The 27,069-nt window shown below is 41.3% G+C and overlaps 1 protein-coding gene across 1 annotated transcript in view; it reads right to left on the bottom strand.

Moving 5' to 3' along the window:
* The window catches only part of GABRA5 (gamma-aminobutyric acid type A receptor subunit alpha5), a 55,242-nt gene that overhangs the window by 3,011 nt on the left and 25,162 nt on the right, over positions 1–27,069 (bottom strand). Inside the window, exons 5-7 of the mRNA XM_015632786.3 lie at positions 25,519–25,601; positions 7,027–7,170; positions 1,139–1,291 (exon numbers count right to left, since the gene is read on the bottom strand). Of these exons, the coding sequence (XP_015488272.1) occupies positions 1,139–1,291; positions 7,027–7,170; positions 25,519–25,601 (380 nt within the window). The remainder of the gene's footprint in view (positions 1–1,138; positions 1,292–7,026; positions 7,171–25,518; positions 25,602–27,069) is intronic.

Below are 27,069 nucleotides of genomic sequence, written 5' to 3'. Positions count from 1 at the left end.
AGTGTTTGCATACCACGGTTTGAAAGAATGAGAAAAAATGAAAGCCTCCACCCTCAGATGTTTTATTCTATGGAGTTCTGGCTAGTTCTAGCTGTAGTGTATTTAAATAAGGATTTTTAGGGTAACACAAGCCCGGAGTTTATAACTGTCAGAATGAAGTGGGATTACTTATGGTGTTTTCTTATACTGAGATTGCATGTTTAAAATTGTTGACTGTTTCTGGTTTCCTTGACTGCAGCCCCTCCTTTCCCATATGCCAGTAAATGACAAAGCAGCCACTGCTTTCATCTGTGGGAAGATTTCCCCAAGACCAAAATGTTCAACTCTCAGTTACAGCTTTGTAAACCTAGAATCAGTTAGCAAAGTGATGCTACTACCTGTATTCTCTCCAAGTAACTTGCTGAGCTGATTTTTGAATAAAGCTGCCAACTTCAGGAGGCTGGTACAGAAGAGTGACTTCTTTAAGTAGCTGAACAAAGTTTTACTTAATAAACTGTTCCCACTCCCCCTCTTTTTCATCTAGTAAAGATCTTGTGTTTCATCAACCTTCATCTGAGAAAGTGCTTGTTTTCTGCAATCTTCTAGGGATAAACCAAGTAATTTAATGACACCCCAAAGGTTTTTCAATAACAATTTCTTCAGTAAATATACATTTTCTAAATGCAAAGTCATATTAATTTGATTGCAATAGAGATAATTGTCACTAATTAACCTCTACATGCTTTTCCCAGATCAACATCCTAAAATAAAGATAAACAAATGTCTTGAAGTGGCATCTGCTTCAAATGTTTAGCTAGGGTATACATTAAATATGATAATCTGTATGTCTTTTTTTCTAAACCATCTACCAGTATCTACCCAAGTGGAAAAACGCCAACACAAATCATACTAATCTGACTCTTCTATCTTCTGTCCTTAATTTTCCTTAGTAATTGATTGACCAATTTCTGTCATAACTTAACAAAAACAGCCCAGAAAGAGCTTTTAAATTGATTTTGAGTTTAAACTGGAAGAGAATGAGAAAACATTTACATCATCTCAAGCAGAAATAAACAGTAGTGAACTGTGGTTTTGTTACAGCAAATCACTTCCACCAGCCACAAAGATCCTGTGCTCTAGGAGAAAGTGGGATACTCACCAAAGACAGTTCTAGCTGGGACAGATTCTCTGTTTAGCCAAAACGACACTTGTGATAAGATCACAGTCATAATACAAGGAAGGTATGTTTGAATGACAAAATATCCAATTTTTCTTTTCAGATGAAAATGGGCTGTCATGATAGTATATTCACCTAGAAGAAGAAAAATGTGCAGCTGAGTAAAATAAGGAAGGCTTACTGATTTAGGGACTGAACAAGGCCAATTCCAACCCGCCATATAAGGATACCACTCTGGCATTCTTAATTTAATGAAAAATATCTGGATTTCTGCACTGTGGAAAAGCAAGACTTGAGACAGAGGTGCTGCTAGATCCTCACAATCTTCCCATTCAGTCTCCAAAGCAGAAGACAATGACTGCTATTCCTACTACCCTGAAAAGCTGCAGTCCTCCTATGCACCTGGAATATTGTGACATTCAAAGGCTTAAAAAGCTGGTTTGCTGGCACTGCCTCATTGCTGTCTGGTTTTGACTCAGTCCTGCAAACTCTTGTAGCATAGTAACAATTAAGGCCCTCGACTCTTAGAAGCCTGATTTAGCAGCAGGATTTAACCTCATTAGGGAACTGTTATGACCAAGCCATCAGTTTCCAACAATGAAAATGGGTCCATCTCCATCTGCTCCACATTTTAGGGATTGCAAGTCCCAGCATCTTCTGCAGGAATTGACTTTGCATATGGATCCTGGGATGTCTTATTAATCTGAGTACCCAAACTAAAAAAAAAAAATAAAAAAATAGTCCCTCTTATGTATGCAGTGTTCCTAGAATTTGGTACACTTCAGCCCTTCAAAAGATTATCTGTTTCTGGATAGATATTGTATTCTTTCTTGTTCACCTGTGCAATGAATATTGTACTGCCTGCATGCAGAGTTCCCTAAAAGCTGCCACAGCAGTGCTAAATTCCATTTCTTTTTCATATGCCAAATTCACAGCATTGCCTTAATATGCCATTTATTGGCTCCTTTGAATTTCAATAGAAGCCGAAATAAATGCACTCAAGAATCGAAGACCAGCTGTCACCTTCCCTAATGTTTCAGAAAAAAATCAAACCATAACCAGTTCCTTCAGATTGTTCCTGGAAAACCATATTGTTGTTACTGAGGGCTATTTTTGGTGGTAACTGCTCCCTGGTTCTTTCAGAGTATTTCTGGAAAAACATGTAGTTGTTACTGAAGGTTTTCCATGATGGTAACTGCTCCCCAAATCCAAAATCTTGTTGCTAAAAGCATGCTACTATTTGCCTAGGAATAATAACACTAAAATAGAATGTAACAATAAAAAGCAATCCATCCCTTAAAGCCCTAACACTTCTTCACTGATATCAAAGTAATTTAAAGCATGCATCATTCAGTTGGGTACTGATGAATCAGAGTAATGCCTGTTTTGGAATATATATCGTCCTTCAAGAACAACTATAGCTATAATCTCTGTTGCAAGATTTGACTGTTAGTGTCTACAGAACACCCACAAAAGGAAAATGTCCAACAGGCTGATTCTGCCTTGAGTGAATAGCCTGAGTTGAGCTGTGGCCAGCATTACCGAGTATTAGATTTGTCAGATTACTTCTAACTGACAATATGGCTAATTAGCAGAGAACAGGTTTACAGTGAAAGGGTTTTTGCAGGTATAGCTGCACTCCTACACTATGCTTCAGGAGCTCTGCTATTCTGCATCAAATTTACAGACCTTGTTCACACTGAGGATTTTAGACAGAAAGTGAAATAACAAGGAAATACCTTAACTGACGTCCTGCCTCAATCTTTATGTCTTTCTCTGGAGCCTGATTTTCTGGTGAAACAGTTCCCTGAAGAGTGATGTGGAAATGGGCATGGAATGCTGTGAAACTGGGGAGAACACCCCTGCGAAGAAAAGCCTAATTCCCTTCCATTTAGTGTAATTTTGAACCAGGGAGGCTGAACACGCAATGGTCTCACGAGGAACCCCACTTGCTCTTTATTACAGAGTATTTGCAGCAGGGTCTACCTGCCTGTAATCTCAGGCAGACAGACTCTTTTTCAGCTGCTACTGCACTGGGATGTGTTTGAGTCACAGTTTCCCCGCTCTCTACAGAGCGACAATGTGCATTATCGATTTTGACAGTATGCTCTCAGAGCTGGAATAAAAAAAGAATCTAAACAGCTTCAAAAGAGCAACAGGACCCTCTTTTTTTCATTTTTAAAACACAGAAAATGAGTGCCTACATTCTGATGGCCCTCCACAGATGATTTTTACCTTACCATTTTCTTTAACCTATCAGAACTCTTGTCTCCACTGAAATAATCACAGCACCTTGATTTTCTACTTGCTCTTCTCCCAGCTGATACATTCTTTGATTTCCCATGCTGTCCCTTTCAAAGATGTCTATACTAAGAATACTTCCTCCAGTAGACTTAGGGCTTAAGAAAACCCCACAGCTTGGTTTTTAATGCCCTGGGACCGCTGCTTAAAGTAAAGCTAAAAGCTGCCTGAGTTGGCCTTTTGTTTATAGAACAAGATACTGGCTCTGTTAGAGCGGCAAAGCTCCCTTTTACTTCTGTTAGGCCACTGTTTATCCTTAGCCCATAAGCTTTCTTGAGCAAGAGCTAATTTTTGTTATAGGTTTACAGAGCACTTAAAAGAGAATCCTGTTCCTGATGGGGTCCACTCATCACTGCAGAAAACAAATTATTGTTAGTAAACAAAAACAAATCTAGTACTAATGAAAAGCCCTAGAGCAGAAATGGCTGCACTTCTTCATGGAGCTGTGCTACTGTGCTGCTGCTCTTAAGGGTTTTTTTTATGCTTTAAAAGCTTCTACAGTTTTGGTGGTTTTTTGTTTTTTTTTGTTTGTTTGTTTGTTTGTTTGGGTTTTTTTTTGGTATCTAGTTGATGGAGTTCTGGAGATCATGCTAAACTTGATACAGATTCTCTAGCATCTTACATATCCTATTCCTTTGCCATTATGCTGAGACTCAGTTGAGTACTTTAGGGAGGCTAGACCAGCCCCCAAGGCGTGTTTGTTTACTGGATATACCTGGACTCAGTTCTATCAATGGCTGTTCTGGCAAGATCCTGACATTAGGTACAGTAGACACTTCCCTGACTATGTTGACATACAGAATATTTTGTCCCATAAAAAATGCATGTTCCCTTTTATAGTGTTACTAGGGAACTATTCATCTCAAGGAAAAAGCAGAATTAATTGGTTCAAAATTAAGAGCTGAATGATTCTTTTATTATTTAGGCTTTGGATATTACAGAGTTCAGGCTCCAGCTGGCAGTATACAAAAGAGTGGGTTTATGTTTTGTTTTGTGCCGCTGCAGATCCTAAGTTAGCTATGAGAGATTCTGGGTATGGGGAACATAACTGGGCAACCATTTGTGGAAAGCAGCAAGATCCACTTGGACTCAAATCTCCTATCTGATTGTTTTCAGCACTTTTACCACCAGGACATAACAGATGTTGGTTCTGTTGGAAGCAGTGTGAGTAGTCAAATGCCTTTCCTTCAGGTGAACAACATTTGGGGATGTTAGCACAAAAAAACCCTCAAACAGCCAAAAAAGCAAACAAACAGCTGGCATATGACAAAGCTGTTTTCTGTGCCATGGCTAAAATGTTCCAAATTTCAAGATTGGTTGGAGAATTAGGAATGCTAGGGTATTTTTTTCCTGAGAAGCCAGCCAAAAGGCAGCTTGCCTACAAATCAGCAGAATCCCAAGGAACTGGTACAGGTCTGGCACTTCCATTTTAAAAAAAGTCTGCTAAGAAAAAGGAAATAAATGACCTATGACATACACAAACATTTTGTCTATGCAACTATAAGGGCTATGTAGTTTGACCTATGTGTCATAAAAGCCACAAAAGATCCCAGCACTTGGATTATGCAACAGCTATTTGGTTTTTCTTTTTTATGTTCAACAATTCAATAGAAGGAAGAAATGCCTTCGATGGCCATTCGTAAGTAATGCTGATTACTGGCCTCCCACGAGCTTGATGAAGTCCAGAAAATCCATCGTTGACTGATGCTTTCCCTGTGCAAAATCGGATTTTTGTATTTTGCTAATCCCCGGTTACAATCTGTGTCCTGCTCTTTGTGATCCACCCTGCAATCAGCAGCCAGCCAGCCCAGATGTAACCCAGGACATTAATATAAAATCTTGACGTTGGAAACACAGCATTTTTTAGCATAAATCTTAACTACGTGAGGGAGGTGTTTACTGTGCGGAAACTTTGGGATTTGTCTGGAGTGTTTCCTTGGGCTGAGGAGTACAAGGAGCTTTCACAGGCAAAGCAGAAAACTGGAAGTGGCCTGGAGCTGACACGCTGGAGCACTCACTGCCTGGGCTGGATGGTTTTCTTGCTCTGAGGAGCAGGACGAGGTTGTAGGAGATGCTCCAGTACATCCTTTGGATCTTTTTCTTGGTAACAATGAAGGCGAGAGGGGAGCTGCCATTCATTGCAGAAAACAACGCGGCTATGATGGTGAACTGGTAAGGAAAAAAGTGTCTTTACTCTTTAATGGGAGATAGTGTATTCATTCTTTTTCTGCAAAACTGACTGCTCTCTTTATATGTTTCTCTTGACTTTATGAATCTTTGCTTTAGCAGCAACTTTGTGTCTCCTGAAATGGGCAAGGGAGGGGGTGAATGTCTATAGGATGGAGATGGCAGTCAAATTTGTGGCTGCCCAAGGCAAGCCTTCCCTCAGTTTGTGTCCTTTCTGGAGCACAAGTGGTAAGCTCAGATGTCCCCTCTTTATTTGGACACAAAGTTTTATGCATCTTTATGTTTCGGTCCAGCTAACTTTGTGTGCAAGTGTACGTGTACCTGTTCTCATGTCTCCTAAGTTTCCTTCAGATAGTAAAAGGTTCCTAATTTAATCTATACTTTGTACTTTGACCTCTACAACTCTGCCCATCATTTTTCACCGGGGACACAGTATATCACCAGCAGACTCTGTTGGGCCTTGCCTGCAGGATTTGCTCCCAGGCACATTGCCACAGGCTGCCCCTTTCCCCAACCCAAGCCCCTGGTAACCACCAGCAGTGGAAATCCTCCTTTTCTTCACGGCAGGCTATTTCATTTCCACCTCTTCCCCCTCCCTGTGCTGGATGCCACTAATGCTCTCCAGTGGAGTGCATTGTGTAACCTGGTTAAGCCCCCATCCCACTGAGTGCACGTGATCCCTTGTCCCAGCCTCGACCCCCCCGGAGCCCCCCCACCCTGCACACCCAGGGCTGCCCTTGCGTGGGAGCCTTAAGAAGCAGGGGGGCACGGCTCACGTGGATGCCCGGCCTGGGATTAAAGCTTCTTTGCCTCCCTAATGCTGCCACATCTGGCGCCTCTGCTTGCAGCCCAAGAGGGAATGGGAATCCTCGGGGCTTGCACCTCCTCCCTGGCCATGCGGTCCCCCGGACACGCTGCAGAGCTGTGCCATGGCACAGTCTCCCCCCGGCCCCCCATTCCCTTCCCCCCACGCGGTTCCATCAAGCAATCATTTTAAAGTGATGATTGAAACGGATCAAATGCGGGGGTGGTGTGTGCCTCCCAGGGCGGTTCCTCCCACGGCAAAATAAGCCAGCAACAGTGCTGGCAGCCTCAGCCAGGGCCATCGCCAAGAAACTGCACGAGGCTTCTCTGGCACTCCTGTAAATGCCAGGAGCTTGGATGCATCTTCAGCCACAGCCTTGCAATGTACCTAAAGCCAGCATTTAACCCTCTCAGTGTTTAAATGCCTCTGCTAAGTGGCCATGAAGTTGCACAGGATCTCCCTAGTACTCCGTATCCCACCGGTGCTTCCCTAGCCTTATTGCAAAATAACCAGAGCCTGTGAATCTCCCCTCCTGCTCCAGCCACCAGCAACTGTGGGATGGAAATATTCCCCCTACCTGTACTGGTACTGATGTTTTCCGTGCCCACAGTTTGCCCCATCAGGTGGTACTGGTTAAGTCGTGAGCCATCTTCGGCCACCACCACAGACGTTGTGGTGCTGTTAGTCCACACATAGATCACTTCAGAATTGGGGTAAGCATCTGCCAACAAGAGGGAAAGAAAGACAGTAAGGAGTAAAAAACACTGTGTAATATTTTAGTGGATCCTTAAATGATAATGACAGGGGGAGAGAAGAATGGAGGAGTGAGAGTGAATGGAGAAAAACAAATAAAGATGATATAATCATGGTCCCATATGCCCTGCTCAAAAAATATTAGGTTGAAGCCTTCTAATATAAGAGATGTGTGGGATGGTTTGTGAAAGGCTGGAACAGTGGAGGTATAAATATAATCCATCACAACCACTCATTTCGGGAAAGAGCAGCTCAGACCTATACTCACCTCACTGGTGGCTCCTAAACCCCAGCAAGCTGCAAAAGGTACTTTGCTGAAGTTTCCCTTCAAAAGGACTCAGACACCTTGAATGCCAGGACAGCAGGGACTCTATGTGTCTTGTCCTGTCTCCAGGGTAGAATTCTAAGTGATGCCATGTGCAGGTGCTGGGTCTGGTCTGTATGCACTGACTGGAATACGTACGTGTGGGTGAGGGCATAGGTCCTGTATGTGGATAAAGGCAGCTGGAATGTGCCTGCCCGTGCCTGTGATGCTGAAGAGCAGACACAGGATGCAGGGGTGAGAATGCAGGAAGGAGAGCAGGAATGGGGCAGGGAGCTGCGAGGAGAGGGTAGGTGTTTGTGCATAGCAGAATGGGTGGTGGTGTGAAAACACCTGCACAACTGCAGATGTGTTTGTGACTTCTCTCATGTTCATTTAGAGGTCCTAGGAATTAAATGTGGTTGCAGTACTGCCAAGTCATTCCTTCCTCTCTAATGCTGCTGTAACTTTTAATGCTCTAACACCCAGACTGATCATAGTATTATACAGAAATCTCTGTTTTCTTTTACAGTCAGTGCTACGTTTAGATTTTAAGCCTTCTCTGCAGATGGTCTCAAAAACTCCAGGAAACAACTCTATATTTAGTTATATTTAATGTAAATAGCTCTCACACTTTTTAGAACTCCTCTATCATTGAAAGCTTTCAGGTCACATTCCTTCAAGCATGTTACAGTAGGCTAGAGTACATTGTACTAAAATCTCTGGAAAACAGGCATGGCTTACTCTCAAAATGGAAGGTGAAAAGGAGTGGAAGTGGTCTGAAGTCAAGTACTAATATCTCACCTTCTGCACTTTTTAACTTGGAAGATATGTTTCTTTCTGGAAAAATCCTGACATCCTAGTTCAGGAGACAACACACTGTGGCTTTCCAGATCAGGATTTGAGAGTCAAGGACAACAGGCTAGGCTGAAGGATGTGTACTCACTCTATCAGACAGTGTGTTTTGTTTGCTAGAGCAAGTGAGCTGTCTTGGAAAGGTGCAGTTCCATGGAGGACTTAAAAAAATTAATAGGCATTGGATCATAGGCAGTGGGTCAAAATGAGCCTCTGAGGCACTGCAAGGGCAAGAAATATGGTAGGGTGGTTCCTGGATCCATAAAGCCTGGAATGTCAAGCATAAAATGGGAAGCAATCCCAGTTCAGGCTCAGAGCATGTGTGCAGCACAATGAACTTCACTTGAACGCTGGACCAGGTAACAGGGAAGAAAGCAGCACCTTCTTTGCACTGTTAAAAATGTTACTGTGCCGTATGTGGGAGGCAGGGCACTAGGCTAGATACACCTTTGCTCTGACTGTTTATGGCTTTTCATCCATACCTCAGAAAATACATAGAAATAATGAGGGCAGAGAGGTGGAGAGTTCAAAGGAAGGTTACAAGTACCTCCAGGGACAGGAAAATAAGTCATGATTTCAAACTTAAGCAGCTCAGCTTATTCAGCTCACTGACAAAAAGCTGAGACATTGCTCAAGCTCTGACTATAGATACTTGCATACAGAAGTCAGAAACCAGGGTGAATCTCTTGGACTACTCACAAAAGGTGCCTGAAAGATGGTTCCAGGCAGATTCAGATGAAGAACAGGGCAGAACTTCCTAACTGGGTGGGAAGCAGTAATTATACAGAGGATAACCTTCTGAGAGAAAACAATTAAGAACTAATGTCACTAGGAAGACAATGATAATTTGAAATCTTTTTTTGTTATGACAGTTCCTGCTCTATCCAGGGCTGGAGCTGGTCCTGGGTTTGGAAGCTGAGAATCTACAAATATTTCATCCCTCCCTGGCCACTGCCAGGACTGCCCACATGCCTTCCTTATGCTTTATGTATTTGCCGTAAAATTACTGTAATTACATGTTGTGATCTGCTTTGAAAGGCTAAGAAGGAATGTCTTCCCTGTTTCAAAATATTTGCATCACAAAATGTCATGGCATTTCACCTTTCCTTCAGAGCTGAGATACTTTATTATCTCTGAGATGATTACAAGTTCACAATGTACTGTAAATAATTTCAAAGCCAGATCTGGAGAAGACAAGCAGGAGGAGATGGGTCCATTTTAAAAAGTGATGGAGAAAGCCTTCCTTTTTTAAATGCTTATCTGGTGTATGTTGTTCATCTGCTGGTTATCCCCAGGGAATGTGCCATTTGTTTAGGTAGATTTGAGACTGTCAGGAAATTTGATTTTTACCTATGCTACTTCCTATGCAAAGAAAAACCCCTAATAACATTGGACTTTTTTTTTATAATTTTTCTGGGATGATCTAAATGTATCACAACTCAGCAGTTCCCTGTCTCTGCAATGATCCCAACCACCAGGACAGCTGGGTTCTTCTTTTCTGATGATGATACACATTAATTCATCCTGACTAGATGCTTCCCATTGCAAGTACTGTAACCAAATTCACTGAAACTGCAATCACACAGGAATTTAGGCCTGTAGGGCTGAACAAGAATTCAGATGCTTTGCTTTTCTCCCCTGCCTGGCCTGCGGGGCAGGGGAGTCCAAAAATAATGCAACAGCCCTGCTGTGAATTGCAGCCTTTGCTGGGTGCTAAAACACGTGCAGTGGGTGGAACAGGGTCTGGGGTTCCAATGCTGCAGGAGTCCAGCAGCTCCTCTTGTAAAATACCTGCAATTCAGACAGAGCCCACAAGGTGCGGAAACTCCAGATCTCACGGGTACGCCTAAGCAATACTTGATGAGGCTGTTTTCTTTTGAAACCATGTCAGGGAAGGGGGATGCCAATCCCAGGCCAGCTGTGGTGAGGAGAGAGAGCATTCAGACAGGCAAGAGCACAGCACAAGGCCAGTCCCTGCCTGGAGGAAGACCAGAGTCTGTAGGTCCTTTCTCACAGCATCTATTGTGAGGCTACAAGACACAGAGCTTGTCACTGTGTCACTGCTACACAGGAGTAAAGTATCCATGGGAGAAGGGACAATAGCTCGCCTAGAAGAGACTCTCGTGCAAGGGCAGGATGGTTATTGTCAGGGCTTTAAGACACGATTTTAAAACAAGAATGTGTTCTTGTGGAGCCCAACCCAGACCAATGCAACCTGCTGTGATTGTACCTCCTCAGGAGAAGTCTGTCACATTAGAATAGCATGAATTTACCCCAATCTAGATATATTCTGTTGTGATGGATCACATATATGATATGATCCTCATCTATCTTCCATGCAAACATAATAAAACATAGTTTGTGTTTTAAGAAGTTCTAATACAAGATTTTGATTTCGTGCCTCCTTTCCTTACCGCACATCAAGTTCTGACAGGAAGAAGCCACTAGATTCTCCTTGGTTGACACCTGACCATCTCTTTTCTGGTCATCTAGATAAACCTCCAGAGGGGTAAGCCTGGGGATTTTTAGCAGGTAGCTTTCTTCCTACTGCAAACTTTGTGATATATCTTCACAGAAGCCTCAAACTCCAATTATCTCCAGTTATTGACAACCACAAGCTCCAGCTCTGTGGCTGATAACCCTTGCAGTATAATTAGGCATAGTCACATTGAAAGCTGACACTGTGGGTGTAGTATAGAATGATGTTATTTTGCTATCAGGGTAGAAGTACTAATGGAGACATGGTATTATTCATTGTCATACCAAATTTTGTAAAAAAATTTTCTTCCACTTAAGCAAAGCTTCCAGTACGTTGCCTACTAGCCTTATTGCTGGAGCACTGAAGAGCTTCAGGTCATGATTGTTTAGAGATAAGAGAAAAGTGTACCACTAAAAGGAAATGTATCATCTCCTTTACATTACACACAGGGTGGGGATGTCTCCCAAAGGGTGATAGGAAAATGTATTTGCAGCTCTGGGATAGCAAGCTGAGAAAATGATCCTGGTAGTTTTGCAAAAGAAAACTCAACTTCAAAGGCACTGCAAATCCAAGTGAGACTTCTTGGTGTTTATTCTACTCTAATCAAGTGCATGTCTTCTGGATTTATGAGTCCAAATAAGTAATCTTGTGTACTTTACAATCATCCTGTTGTCTTGTCAAAGAAAGGAGGAGGACTCATTAAAGTATCCTTTCTCTTCTACACTCACTTTGAAAAAGGAAAAAAAAAGGTAGCAGTTGAGATGAACAGCTAAAATTACAAAGAAGTATAATGTTATTAAATGTGAGAAAATGACAACAGACATTTATTTTTACTGGACAGTTGATAAATGGCTGCAGGCTTATCACCTACCAGAATGATGAAAGAAATTATATCTTCTCTTATATTGACAAGCAGATCTATTTTTTCTACATTCTAGCATCCAACATACACCACACAATATAAAAACAGTGAAGATATCCCTTGTTCTTCTCCCACACTTTTCCTGCTCCTGTGTGTCTGGCAAGGAAAGCCAGACGTGGTCTTTCTTGTGCCAGTGAAGAGTGGGTAGGGGAGAGATCACAACCAGAGAGGAATTACATTAAGAAAAAGTCCAGCAAAGCACAACACTAAGTGGGTAAGACCTGGAGCATCCCAGACATTTGCCTTGGCATTGACAGCCCTGTCTTCATTTACAAATGAAACAGCCTGAGCAGTGCAGAATTCCCCCTTCCATTCAAAAAGCAACTCAAAAGCAGGGAGTTTTCTCCTTAGAGTGCTCCCACCACAGGGGCTACTGAGAGACACTCTCCTTCTTGCTTTGCTTTCTCCTCCATATTTGAAAGAAACTCCAGGGGAAAGAAAAAAAAAAAAAAAGAGAGGGGGGGAAGAGTGTTTCTTGGCACCTTAAGTCAAATAGAACCTAAATGTGGATGGATGAACCCAAACTTTGAGTCTATGGGACCCAGCTGTATTTCTAGGACTAATTTTTTTTAAGCTGTAACCCCTGAAAAAGAAAATCACCGTGGATATCTACCAGTAAGTTTTCAATCCCGCATTACAGGCCATAAAATAATAGAGAAACAAAGAATCCCTCTCCAAAACACGCTCTAAACCCTTTGACAGACCTCACAGGAAGCAAAAAGCAGTGCCTGCATAGTTAGGTTAATGCAGCCTGTGCAGTGTGTTTGGATGTACCTAGCAAGCCTGAGGTACGTTCTAGAATTAATCAGACCATTTACCCACAAGCCATGCCTGGAACTTTCAGAATTATGCTAGTTGGATGCTGAATTAACTTAAAGAGATACTGCAGAAAGATGAGTTCTGGTTTGTTTTCTATTTTATTCATTCCAATTGTGCAGTTACATTCTAAGCCTTTATTATCGTGACTTTTAGTACATGCCACAGGGATTGTCAGACTGCCTAATCTTGGGAGTATTGCTAATCTCTGCCAAAGCCTGTTGATTGGGGAAGATGTGCATAAATTGTCAGCTTTTTCAGAAACTCTAATTACAATCTGAATTCACATACAAATATCTATCTTATCTAACCATTAATGTATTTGACTCACTTAGAGGCTGTTACATAACTCACTAGTGATCCAGATTTACAGCCTCTCAGACTCCTGCAGGCTGCAAAACAGCGCTGCTACTAAGCCATCATGTACCAGCTTGAATTCTAAGAGTCAGGCTGGATTTCTTGTGGTTTTTGCATAAATACTTTGTAGCCCATTACAAAGCATCTGTCAACAGTTGTGCCTATGTGACTCAGGCCAGATTTGAGCTCCGTAATTGGAATTTCCCATTAAAATGACTTTGTAAGAATTACTCGACGTACAAATGAGATCATTCTATAGGAAGAGCAAATGGAAAACAAATCCAGTAAAAATGTACTTTTAAATATAAAAATAACAAGACATGGGACTAATATGCATGGTCAAGGTCTTGGGGGAAATAATTTTTTATAAAAATTGTACTTTTATGTAAAATAGCAATTTAAATACTAAGAGAAATGTATTCATATATTAAATGATTTAGAGCCTAAAACAAAGACTTTGACATAGTGTGATGAATTCTGATGTTCTTAGGAGAATTTTAGGGTTACAGCAATTACTTTAGGGACCTGAAATCATTAAAATTGAGACTGATGATTTAAACTGGCCTGAGTTTAGAGCATATGGACAAACAGCATGCATGGTTTAAAATACATCATACACGAGAAGTGTAATGTACCAATGTACAAAAGAAGTGTAGTGTACAAATACAGGAGACTACAGACTCATGTAACAGAGTCACAGGATGGCAGGGACTGGTGGATACCTCTGGTGATCATCTGGTCCCACACCCTGCTGAAGCAGGAACACCAAAAGCATTTTTCCCAGCACTATGTCCAGTCAGATTTTTAATATTTCCATGGTATTCTCCGTAGCCAACCGTCAATCAATCTCTCTTGACAACCTGCTCCAGTGTTTGGCCACTCCCACAGTAAAAGCATGTTTTCTTCTGTTCAGATGGAATTTAATGCTTTTTAATGACCACTGGCCCTTATTCTGCCAGTGGGAAGTACTGAGCAGTCCCAATCCATGCTATTTATACAGATGGATTGGGATCCTCTGAGCTTCTCCATGCTGAACAGCCCAAGATCTCTGTCTCCCCTCACAGTAGAGATGCCCCAGCCCTTCAGTGATTGTTGTGGCCCTGAACAGGATTCTCTCCACAAAGTCTCTATTCTTCTTGCACTGGGAAGCTCAGATTGGCCATGCACTCAGAATGGTTCCAGATGTGAGTAAAAATTGAATGCCCAGAAGGAAACATTTTTGGAATGACACAGTATCATTGTCTGTGACAATAGAGGACATCCAAGGAGGAAATTATTCATGAAAACTGATGAAACTCATGAGCATATTCATAAAAAATTACAGTACACCACTGGCTGTATAACAGGCAGTAGAAAGTCCAGTTACACTAGAATTTTCATTTCTATCCTTCCTGAAATTAAAATAAAAATACAATTTGGTAATGTAAGTAGTATTCTATACGTTTTCCTGATACAGTTTTGTTTGATCTTCTTGTCACATTATGCAGGGAATAGTATAGGATGCTCTGAAAAATGTGCCAGACAGGTCTCAAGAGACTTCATTACTAGGCAACACTAATATACTCCACTGATCATTGCTAAAAAAATAGAGATCTAAGTTAGAGAAAAATAATTCTCTTTCAGAACATAATTTACAAGTCACCTCAGGAGAAGGTGGGAATAGAAATTTGGCTTGGAAATGAAATGGAATCACAGACTGTACCCACAAGGTGGTGAAACACACAGAACTGGAGATGTTTGTCAAATTCACGTTGAGACACACAGTTTTGCAAAAGCCATTTTCTTTGGCTTTTCAAAGGAAGAAATCAGGTGGAAGGTCCTGTGTAATTTTAGAAGTTCCAGTTAATGGGAGAAAAGTCTAAACATGACCTGACTTTGAGGTCAAAAATATAAAGCAAAGGAAAAAAAAAAAACAAAACAAACTGAAAGCAACTGTGATTTTGGAGGTTGGATTCAGGATTACCATAGGCAAGTCTGTTGACTTCTTTAATACAATAAATTGACTGTTTTCAAGTTGGTACACTAAACCACAGTCATACTGATGATGGATGTAACACAAATACTAATTAACAGTGTCGTCCTAATAATTCAGTCAGGCATAGCACCTTCACAAGATGCAATTGCAGCATTTAAGAAGAGCCCTGAGCTCAGAGCTGTGCAGAGTAACATTGAATGGCTCCTAAGAGTGATCATGATCACCAGTGACAGCAGCTCTTTCTTGCCCTATCATGCTCACCCATACCATGGGGGAGCAGTAAGAGGGGAGCATCTACTTCCCAAGCACTTGGATTGCAACTGGGAGTTTTCACTTGCTGTGTAATCTGATACACAGGCAATAAAAACTGGGCATGGCACACTGAACTGAGCTGCGTGTTTCAGGATTGAAGATTCTCAAGGCTCCAGTCAGAAAGGAGAAAAAAATAGCAAAGAAAATGTTTTTCTATGGTGCAGCATGGAGCATGCCAAACAGCAAACAGCCACATAGGTGTAGATAACTGAACTCTGCCACTCGTGGTGTGGGATGCCTGCCACAGGCTGACTGAAAGAGTGGGGATGTTACACCTGTGGGGATGTTACACATCCAGTGCTCCAAGGTACCAGCAGCACCAGGTCCCCCCCCAGGGCTCCTACTTCCATCTGAGAGCTGATGTTAGGGAGCATCATGCCTCCCTTCTTTTGCCTCTTCCCGTTTTATCCCCCCACTGAGGCCAGTCGTTGTAACACAACCTCTTTCTTTATTCTCAGGTTTAGTGGCAGCTGTCTCAGTCTAGAACTAACCTGAGAACTGATTTTACATCACATTTAATGGTAGCTACACAACTGCTTTTCATATGGAACTTGTTAAATCTGGTGTGTCAGCCTCTGATCTTTTTTCTTTTTCCCTTTTATGGCTGGCATAAATATCCACTGTAAGAGGACTAGGGAAACAGAAGAGTGGGATGTGCTAGATGATATTTTAAATGCTAAATATCCTAGGAATGTTTCTGACCTGATGTTGGTCTTTCTAGGCCAGGCATGTGGTAATTCCACACCAGCCAGCCAATTTGAATGCTGTACTAACACTTAATGAAGTTTGAATTTACAATAAAATATTAGGCACTTTTATTAACTACTTCATTAGGAAAAACAGCATGGTTATGAGGATGATGTTAAGACATTTAATTCACTTTTTGCAAGACAAACAAAAGTATCCTCCAAAGTGTGGCAAGACAGTATTTCTCACTTTGCTTATAGTACTTTTACCTTGATTGCAGTGCTCCTGTCCTTTTGCAAGGTGCCACTTCATATCAGCAAAGCTAACATGACCTGCTCTGCAGGAATGTCACTGGAGCTTCTTTTGAGAAATGCAGAGTGAATTTTAGAAAATACTCAGTTGATTTTGTTGTGGAGGGTGCCTTTACAAACATGGTATTTTTGGCCACATGTAACATCATAGAAAGAAACTGTAACCTCACTGTAATCCACAGATATTCTTCTCACCCACTTAAGTGGCATCAGGACTCAACCATCATAGTTAGTGTATCTGCTGAGCTTACCATTCAAAGCACCCTTACCTATAAATCTGTATGGCCTGAATCCAGCTGAGAGTGATCTGAACTACTTGCACGGCTAAATATATACCTCTGTTTCTGAATCCTATCCCTTAATGAAGACATTTACAAATCTCAGAAGTACTGCTGCATTAATAGCACTATGTGAATGTGTAATCAATAGGTATGCAGAGAGAGCAGGCTGAAATATTATTATTCAAACACTTTAACACTGCCTCGAAATTGCAACTACAAGAACTTATTCCCTACACTAAAAAGTAGCAGTTATCTAAACCTCCAAAGATGGATTATAGACCTCTGGGGCACAGTGCAGCCCTGTATTTCAGAGAAAGGGATAAAATCTCCTGAGGCCGTCAGTTCGAAGTGCCTGGCCTCAGTGATGGATACGAGGAGCCTCTCTGAGGTGAGCTGTTGCTGCCAGGGGCACTGCCACTCCACCTGCTCTCTGCTGGAGTACTCAGGCACACATCCTCTCTTCAGAACTGTCCCCTCCCAGTCTCTCTAGAGACCCAGATCCAAAGGTGCTCACCATCTCATTTTCTCTGTGCACATATAAAACATCTCCTTATTTACAGCCATCAACTGACCTATTTTAGGAGGAGATTAACCTGAGCCTAAAAATATCTACTTCTCTCCCCTAAGACAGTGAGAGCAATCAGCTCAGCTGTATATATTTACCCTACAAAAATATAAATTTAGGAGAGAGGAATCCCAGCTTTGCTGACATATTTAGCTCCAGGATGTTTTCTGCAAAATGGCTGGCTGCTGGCGCAGGCTGGCTGTGAGGAGACTTTCAGGAGCAACCATGGCAAAGTGGGAAAAAGCAGAAGGCTTATCAGGCTTTTCTTACCAGTTTTCTTTCCTTCTTGTTTCTTCATTGGGGATAACATGAAACAACTGTTTCCTCTGAAGCTGGACTGGGACTGTGGCAGTACTAGATGACAGCTTGGCTCTCTGTGCAGGAGAGGAGGCTAATGAGGTTCCAGCAATTTAGGTGGAGGACTTCCTGGCCCACCAGAGACTGAGGTGTCATAAAGGAGCTGCCAGAGTAGAAACTGAAATCCAAGTTTAAGCAGCGTCTTACAGCTTTTTTCCTTCCCCAAAAACCCTAGGCAAGTAATTTTGTCATTAATGTACTGCAGTAGCACTGGGAGGCTCTAATTGAACCTAGGGACCCATAACGACAGAGGCAATAAAAGCAAGTAATGAACCACTCTATCTTTGCTCAGAAGAGACTGTAATTGCTCTTTGCTTCCTTTATGCCCACCTGCAAAATGCAGGCAGCAGAGACCTACCAACCTCACACGGGGATCAGGAGAATGATTCCAGAAATGTTTATAAAATGCTTACAAGCCATGGAAACAGCCACCTTAGAAAATAAGAGACATTAAAAACCTGGCTTGTGAAGCAGTGGAGCAGTATCTACCCATTTGTCACACTTACAAACAATATCCCATTTGCCAGTGGTATAGACCCATGATCCACGGCTGGCAACTGTAGGCCTGGCGCTGCCTTCTGGGGCATTATGAGACCGGCAATGTCTTTGCAGGTTTGCACCCAAAGGCCATTTGAAAGCCTAAAGCATATTAAGCACAGTCTCTGCGTGTTGTTTTCTATTGGTGACAACTCATATTGATTCCCTGTAACCAGGCAGCTGTGCAGCCTTTAAATTTAGGCTGTAATCTCCAAAGCGGGGAACGTGTGCTGATGTTTGTAGGCACGGAACATGCTGGATCTTCACACGGCTCCACCACAATCCTGTCCAGACCGCTTTCAGGGAGACAAAAACACCACTGCTGAGTATCTCCACACCAACCCCTACCCCTGCCTGAACTTTTGTTTCCTTTAGCTCAAAACCTCCACCAGCTGAGCTTTTCTTCCCCAAAGAGCACAAGTAAGTGAGTTTCCTCATGATGAGGAGGCTGCTTCCAGGGCAGGCAGAGCGCAGCCTTTCAGTGCTGGCTGCTCAAGGGGCAGCAAAAGCTGCTGTCAGCACCCCCCAGCAAGCACCCCTACTGACCCAAAAAAAGGGACTTTGTTAAGGATGATCCTGCCTGCATGGACACTGCCCTCAGCTGGTAGGGAGCCAAGCCCTCGGCCGCTGCATGTCAGCAGAGCTTGCAGCCTGGGCTCAGTGCTGGCTGCAAGACATGGGCTTTTGTTCTTTCTGACCTCCCTTTCTCACTCTGGTACGAAGCTAAGAGGGAAAAACTCACTGGTTTCTATGCAGTGGGTGACCAGAAGTAGGAGCTGACTGACCCAGAGCCCGGCACTGCTCTGCAGGAAAGCCATCACACAGCCAGAGGGCTGGGCTGCAGTTTTAAAGCATTTTAAAAATTATCTCAGTGCACACATAAAGTAACCATGTATATATGACAATGTCTTTGGAAAGTTAAATAGTGACAGTGACGGCAAGTGCTTGAAGGATATACTAGCAGTTTCTTCAGCCTTTTCAAGTCCTGGATGGATGTAAGAAGTCCTGGATGTGTGTCACTGTAAAGGGTGAAGAAAAACTGACTGATCTGATCATTTTAGGGAGCCCTTTTTCCTTTTGTCAAACTTACAGAAAAAACTAAATGGGCTCCTATAACAGCAGCAACTGCAGAAACCCACCACATTGCCCAGGCCCAGAACCCTGTGTTTTAATTTCTAAGTAGATTCCTGTTAAGAAATCTTCTTACATCTCTGGAATACTTGAATATTACAGTATTTTCTTTTATACATCATTCTTGAATTTCCCGCCCTTTGGGTGTTCTGGGCTACATTGCTTCACCTTGACTGTGGGACCAAACTGCCCAGAATGCTGGACTAAAGAAGCTATATTGCTATACATATATATCTGAAATGACTATAGGCTCTGTGCAACACCTGTGAGAAGGCTTAAGTGTCTGCTGTTATAACCCACTTCACTCAATGCAGAAGAAACAGCACAGCTCATACAAGATGCTTGAAGAAGTGGTAAAGTTGTCTCCATATTAAACAGCCCTACTGACTGTTTCATTTAGATCCTTTGAAAAATGGGACTTACAGCAGAAACAGCTAAAATAGTCATTAGGAGAGATAGAAAAGCTCACCACCAATATAATGTAACACCTAACCAATCTGCAGCAATGACTGTTTCTTCTGAACAAAGTATGGTTTTGTATGTCTGAGCTAGCAATGCAGAGAAAAATTGACTTCTAAGTTGCTCTGACTAGGGTATAATACAGTTATCTACATGAGATAGTGCTGCAAAAAAAAATAGGAACTTCTAAAATATGATTCATCTTATCCTTAGGCAGATATCAAAAATAATTCTAATGAACCTCACTGCAGAAGTACTTATTTCCTTTCAATGGCCATAGAGGGACTTCAGATAACTAACTGGGGCATATTTTCTATTTGAAATTGTCACAGATCCGTCACATCCATTCCCTAGAGCTTTGCTGTCAATATAAAGCTTTTGATAGGACCAAATTCCTGTGCTCATTCTGCTTTATTTTATTTTTTTTTTAACAACGCAGCCCCATGACAAGTCATCTGCCCATGATTCCAAGGAAAATAGAGGCAAAAACCAGCAATACCATTAGGCAGTGTCCACCCCCTCCGTTCATTCTTAGAGCTCCACAGAAAATTAGGCTAGGTGGCTGTGTTTTACTAGCTAGCTATGCTTAAGTAGAACTACAACAGTAGTCCAACACAGTTGTCTAGACTGCCTTTTTGATGCTGCCAAAAGCTAGAGCTCTAGCTTGTAAACAGCTAAAAATAAGGGGAAAAGTATGCTAACTAAAAAGGTGGTTGGTAGCTGGGAGTAATAGAGGGTTGAAAGAGAGAGAAGAAAAACAGATCAAATGTCTTAGAAATACTTAGTTTTAATATACCTTATTTTAGTAATTCAATATCCATTGCAATGGAGGTGTCTAAGGAAGCAGTGGTAAACCTTAGGAAAAACAAAGATATTACCTTAGTGAGCAGAACACCACCAAACCTATCCATTTTCTAATAACTGACTTCTGCCTTAAATCACAAAATCAAAACTTAGTCTTGAATTCGGCTGCTCACCATTTCACAGAGGTCCTCCCTGTCTCTCTCTCCATGTGTCTTCACAAGGAAGGCACTAATACATCCCAGCAGAGTCAACAAGCTGTGCTGACTATCTCTGCTCTCAGGAATAAATTCAAGGAGCCTCTTCTCCCCAGCTGTAGGGACAAGTAGTAAAACAACTTCGCCTCTACATATGAGATTGCGGTTCCAGCTGTCCCTGAGAGCAACCTATGACAAGCTTCCTAAGAGCCATTTCCACTTCTCAAAGTCTCTTAAAATTAACATTTCTCTCTATTTATTATTCATTTAATTATATTCTTATACAAGACTTTTACACAGGGGTTTTGAGAGGCCGAATACATTATTTATCACATTTTACTAAACCAGAATTAAAGTCTGTTTAGAAGGACACTGTTTTCAAGTTCTCCCCTCATACTTGTAGTTTTCCTGAAGCTCTTGCAGGTGCTAATGGTGAAAAGTACAAAATTAAGAAAAACCCTGTAGATGCCTTCACCTCCATGCCTTCTCTGCACTGTAAGGAAATATCAGGGAAGTTTTCTTAAAATACGTTTGTTTTTTTTGAGAAATTTCTCAGTGGCTACAAGTGAATGGATAGTTTGTGAACAATGAGTGCCTTAATGTTCAGTGTGGAAATAAAATCTGGGATAGGGGTGAAGTTACTGTCTCCTCATTACTCTGACTTCACCACGCTTATTAGAGGAAAGCAATTTAAGCATATCTCCTGCTACAGAAATAGCACTTTCTTTTATCAAAAGTTAAACTCTTTGTTTGAGGTGTTAAAAAAGAAGATGTACATAAACTATGTTAGCTACTATCTTCAGACACTACAAGTTGTTCCAGACACTACAAATTGTTTCCTTACCAACAGCTGGAAAGCTCACTTGTTGATCAACACTGATCAACCTTGGCTATCTTTGTGGCTGACTTGAAATTCATCAGGAATAAACACAGGTCCTCTTTTTCCTTGGGGATCTCATTATTTTCAGAATATTCATTAAACTCTCTACTTTAAAAATAAAGAGTTTTGCTGCTGAGTGACTAGTGGGCAGCTGCTTCATGTATCCATTCCACGATACAAGAACTGATAACCCCACGGGCTCAGGCACTGTGTCTTCAGGAGACAGCTGTCATAAATAGACCCCACCTTACAGTATTTGATATTGTCAAAGCACCAATTAACAGCAATTAACTAATTCATCTTCAGGGCAACCCTGTGAGCTAGGTAACACCGATATAATTAACACAGGAGTAAAATGAGATTTAGGAGTTAAGTCAGTTGCCTGGGCAGAGGCCTTCATGGTCTAGTGGATTAGACATCTGCCTCTCCAACCAAAGACGTTGAGTCTAATCCTTTTTCTGACACTGATTTGCTGCATGACCTTACGGAAAGACAATTAACTTCTCTGTTCCAGCTGCCCTAGAGATAATGATGCTTACCTACCTTGGTGACACATGGGCATTTGGAAACTGTACTAAATTATACTCTTAATGTATTCTTTGGGACTGTCAGTGGAAGAGGTGAAACATTAAAGCTAGAAAGCTTTAATGTCCATGCTATTTTATCTAATTCTTCCTCCCCACACCAGAAATAGCCTGGGGTTAAGATCAAATTTCTTGGGTTAAGGTGCTCCTAGTGAAACTGCTTCTGGCATCAGGAATTTTCATTACCTCCTGCTTGACCAGTGAAGTTATTTAGACTACAGGTCAGCACTAGAGTGGCAATGGAAAGTTATTCTAAATTTGGCCATGGAAGAAAGCAGCACTCTTCCCATGCTACCATGAGGTAATGAGCAGACTGCCACAGCAATTCCCATCAAGCACCCTGGATTCAAAGGCAGCAGAGCCTGCTGCAGAGACCCCTGAGCTTATGCATCATCCCCAGCTCCCCCTAAATGAGACTTCTGCAGGATAATTTCTACAGGTGTCCTGACCCTTATCAGGGATGCAATTCTGCAGGAAAAGTACCTGCATGCATGTACCCCTGGAGCAGAGCAACCTGATCTTGCCATCTTGGAGCAGTAGGGAGCTGTACTTACGAGAAGGACAACTAAAACCTGCTCTGGTCATTTCATTTCCATCTGTCCCTGAACTTCTGTCTTTTTCACTACATGCCATTTCACTACACTATACTACTACTATACAGTGTTAAATACCACTTCAGCAGGTATCTAGGCTGGTGGCATGCACAGGTAACGTTATATCACATTTTGTGTATTTGACCAGGCTTTTAATTATTTCTACGAAATATTCTGTTGCTACGCATCATGTTCCCTAGGCCCATAAAATCTCCCACAATTCTAATGTACCAAGAAATCAGTCAAATAGGACGTAAGAATTCAACATTTACCTCTATTTATGTGAAAAAGATTAATTTTCTTTTTCATAATGAAGAAAACACCAGGCACTTTTTGCCTTTTTCCTGCTGAATTATAGAAAACATACTGAACTCTCATGCAGCCAGAAAATTAATAACTTGCTCCTGCCTCTGCTGCAACCATGATCACTTCTCAGCATCCTTTCTGCTGCTGATCTGCTGTGTACCAGCTCTTTCATTTTGCTGCCCTGCTCTCTTCATCTTCAGACTGGCTAACACCAGTTTCTTCTCCACCCTCCCAGCTCCATTGATAATGTGTTTAACATTTACTTTGATGCTATTCCTTGAGGCTTTTCAAAAACCTTTTTGGAAAGAAGACCATTAAAAAAATAAAGCCTTTCGGGAAAGACAGTGAGGAAAGCTAAAGCAAAAAGGGTATGTGCTTATGTATCATATTCCCCTGTAGGTTTTATCTTGCTGCAAGCCTGGAGGTGACTCAATGCAAACCCATACTGCTGTAAATAAGGAATAAATATTGTCCTCTCCTAAATACACCTGGACTAGTTCAATAAACTCTGACTTACTGGCTGCTACTTGTACAAACATATTCATATTAAATGCCAATAAATTACTAGAGAGCTGTCAGATCAGTAATACAGATATTCCCTGAAGGCTGAAAGATTGTCTATAGCTTGTCCCTATATATTTACTTACTGCAGAGGCCAGTGGTGTGGCTAGCACAGACCAAATGGTTCCATGTCTACACACTATCAAAGAACTTAAAGGTGACTTGTAATACCTTATAAATGTATTCTAGGATTTTATTCTGAGCATGGCAAGGAGCATAAACTAAAACTCTATTCACCCCTCTCAGGCCTGAAATAGAAATCCTTAGTGCTGGTTTTGACACCGATTAAAATTACCTCTGTGCTAAGAGGTGATTAACATGTAATGCATTTGGCACTAGCAGGACACATAATTACATTCAGACAGATTACTGGGCACTCCTAAGCATTTGTAGCCTATCTTGTAATGTTATCTCATGCACTCACACGTTTGATTGGGATGCTATTTTTTTTTTTTTGGTCTTACTATGTGGAGAGGTAGAACCTGTAATTTACTGCACCTAATCTACTAATACATGGAAACAAACTTCCATTTAAGGTTGAGCTTCAGATCTCTGCAGCATCAGGCTCTTTGTTTAAATATGTATGTTTTAGTATTGCATATTTTGCAAGATTTCACAGAACTATGAAACAAACCAGGTTTGTAGTCTACACTAGAAATCAACAGATGTAACTTAATCTATTGATAGAGTAAATAATATGTAATACCAGGAAGGATAACTTCTTTTTCTTTGTCTTATTAATTCTTTCCAGTGGCTTTTGTTTAATCCTGTGTATAAACAATTACAATCTCCTGTGAGATGTTTTCCCATTTTCAAGTTCAGAATTAAATGGGTGATTTGCATACATGTTTTTTAAAGTGGAATGCAAAGGTGTCTGAACCTTCAGATTTATATTGGCTTTGCTGTAAATTAATGCTGCTGAAGTCAATGAACACACTTGAACCTGCAGTGACCTTGTAAAATACTGGTGGCTATTTGGATGCAACAGAATCCATCTGAATTGGAAGAGGGAAAGAAAATCAGTTCATCTTAAGTTTGGTAATGTGGTATAGTTACTGTAAACAGTGTTTTTACTTCTTAGTACGATCACTAGAAGACAATGTATAGTCAGTATTAAATCAGGGCAGATACAGACGATAAAGGCAAAGCTTAATCTTGCTAGGATTAGTGACTCTAAATTGATATGGCTGAAAAACATTGCAAAATGCTGGAGTTAGGTGGCTTCAGGGGCTAGCAAAATGCCTTGCCTGGTAATTACCAAAAGTCTTCAGAGACAATGATTGCACCTGGAAGCTCTGATTTGATTACCAAAATTGAAAAAAAAAAAAAAAAGTCTACTGCAGTAGCCTCATTTGTACTTTAATTAAGAGCTTTGTTTTTAAATATAACCATCTGATTCCCTGGGGATATTTTTAAAGTAAGCTTCTGGCAAGGCAGCAGTGTGGTGGATTAGAGGCTTGGAATTGAGGAAAAATCATCGTTCGGCATACAGTTTAGAATAATGTGTGCATATATACAAATACATGTGTATTAAACATCATGTAACAGGATACAGGACTGGATTTATTAAAGCCAAATGGAAAGATATTTCCTCTTTTAATATTCTAGATCTCTTTTAATATATGCGATGCAGATATTGCACTGCAGTCTGATTCATGTAAATACCATAATAATTGCACATCAATCTGATCAGTCCAGTGAAAGCTCTGTTTTACTCCAAACAGAAAACCAAGTTATCAATTCAGCTGTCTGCATCTAGAACTCCATCTAACAGTAGTTTTTACACTTGATGTGGATATACAAGACATATCACCCATCAACTGACCGTTTATCTCGGAGTATTCAGGCATGACTTGAAAAGCAGAAGGCTCAGATAAAGCACAGTCATGGAAAAGAAGCAGCAGGGTAGCAGCAAGGGGGGAAGAATGGGGATGCTAAAGAAAAAGGAGAGGGCTGGGAGGGAAGGTGAAAGATCTGTACTAGAAATGTCTCAACATGAGAAGCCAGAAAATGGTATTTTTCTAGTTCTTGTTCCAGAAGAGAACTTACAGCTTCCAAATTTTAATGGGCAAGCATGTGCATCCATGGGGAAATCTTCAAGCTGCATGGGACATTCAGCAGAGATGGTCAATCTGTGGGGGAGTAAAAAGAAAACACATTATTTTTTTTCCCCCTGCACTTTTCCTTTAGGCCCCTCACTGCATTACATGAATGCTGACACAAGCACGCTTTTCCTGAAGGCTCCTTGCTCCTGCTGAAATCACAGCAACCCCCTGTCTAACTGCACATGGGATAAGCCAGGTGGACCACTCTGTGTGCATGCCCTAGGCATTACCTAGTAACCCTGAGACATGTGAAATGATTTTATCTATGTAGGCTGTCCCAATAAGATCATTCTTTCTCATTATTATGTGAAGAAACTCCTGTGATGGAGTTTCTGCCATACACCTTACACTTACCTGTTCTCTGTACATTCTACAACTGGACTAGGAATTTGACTCCTGGGTCAAACAGCACTGTTAGAAACATAAAGAATCACTGACTTTATAGGTAGATACAACTGTTTAAATCCATTAAATATTTACAGATAAAAGTATATAATATAACTAATAAATATAGCTAATTATAGCTATATATAAAGTTATATATAATCAAGGATACGTATGCATCACTTTATACAGCACTATAGTTAACTTCTATGGAAATCACGTGGTACTGGAGTCCATTTCAGTTCAACACACTGAATTACCTGGGCATCTTGTCAGGCAAAACAACAGGGTAATTTTACCCTGCATACTGCCTAGGGAAGCAATTCTATCCTGGACTCCCCAGCCACTATGTGGAAATATTTCATCTAGACTGGACATAGGGTTAGGAAAGTAAAGACCTTTAGGCAAATAGAGATGTTTCCAATGGATGTTCTGCATGACTGACAATCAAGCTGAAGACTAAGAATAGTCAGAGGTAAATTTCTGAGCAGTGTAATATCAGTTATATTGATAACAAATGCATCAAATATATCAAATATCTCAAGAGAGCCAAAACTTGCTCCTAGCACAAGGAAAATCTGTTGTTTATGCCATTTTGATATTTGCATAATACAGACAGTTTGCTCAGGATAGTGAGAATGAAAATCTCATTTTACATTATGAATATCTTTATGGCTTTCTCATTTTATGCTGTTATTCCACCTCAGAGGAAACATCCCAGAGACATCCAAGGCTCTACAGACTGCCTGGTGCTAGGGTGACACAGGGCTCTACTGAAGGGCAGCCTGGTTCCTACCCAAAGTATTGCTTGGGGAGTGAAAATCTCCAAAGAAATCCACAACACCCTACTACCAGCATGTGAAAGTACGCTTTCCTATCACTACAGCAACATGGAACCATATATACTGGCTATATGTACAGCCACCTCTTATCAGCATCCCAGAGTGCCACAAGAACTTCTGCCCAAATAATCTGTGTACAGATGGCACAGTGCTTGGCCAGTCCATGTCTGTACAACACGGGGATGCCTTGCCAGGGCACTACAGCTACACAGACAATAAACTGGGGAAAACAGCTCCACTCTGCTAACACACACAAATTCTGGAGCTGT

The sequence above is a fragment of the Parus major genome, chromosome 1 (genome assembly GCF_001522545.3).
Source record: "Parus major isolate Abel chromosome 1, Parus_major1.1, whole genome shotgun sequence".
Classification (NCBI taxonomy): domain Eukaryota; kingdom Metazoa; phylum Chordata; class Aves; order Passeriformes; family Paridae; genus Parus; species Parus major.
Note: the sequence above shows the minus strand (reverse complement) of the source record. Positions and strands in the feature narration are given on the sequence as shown.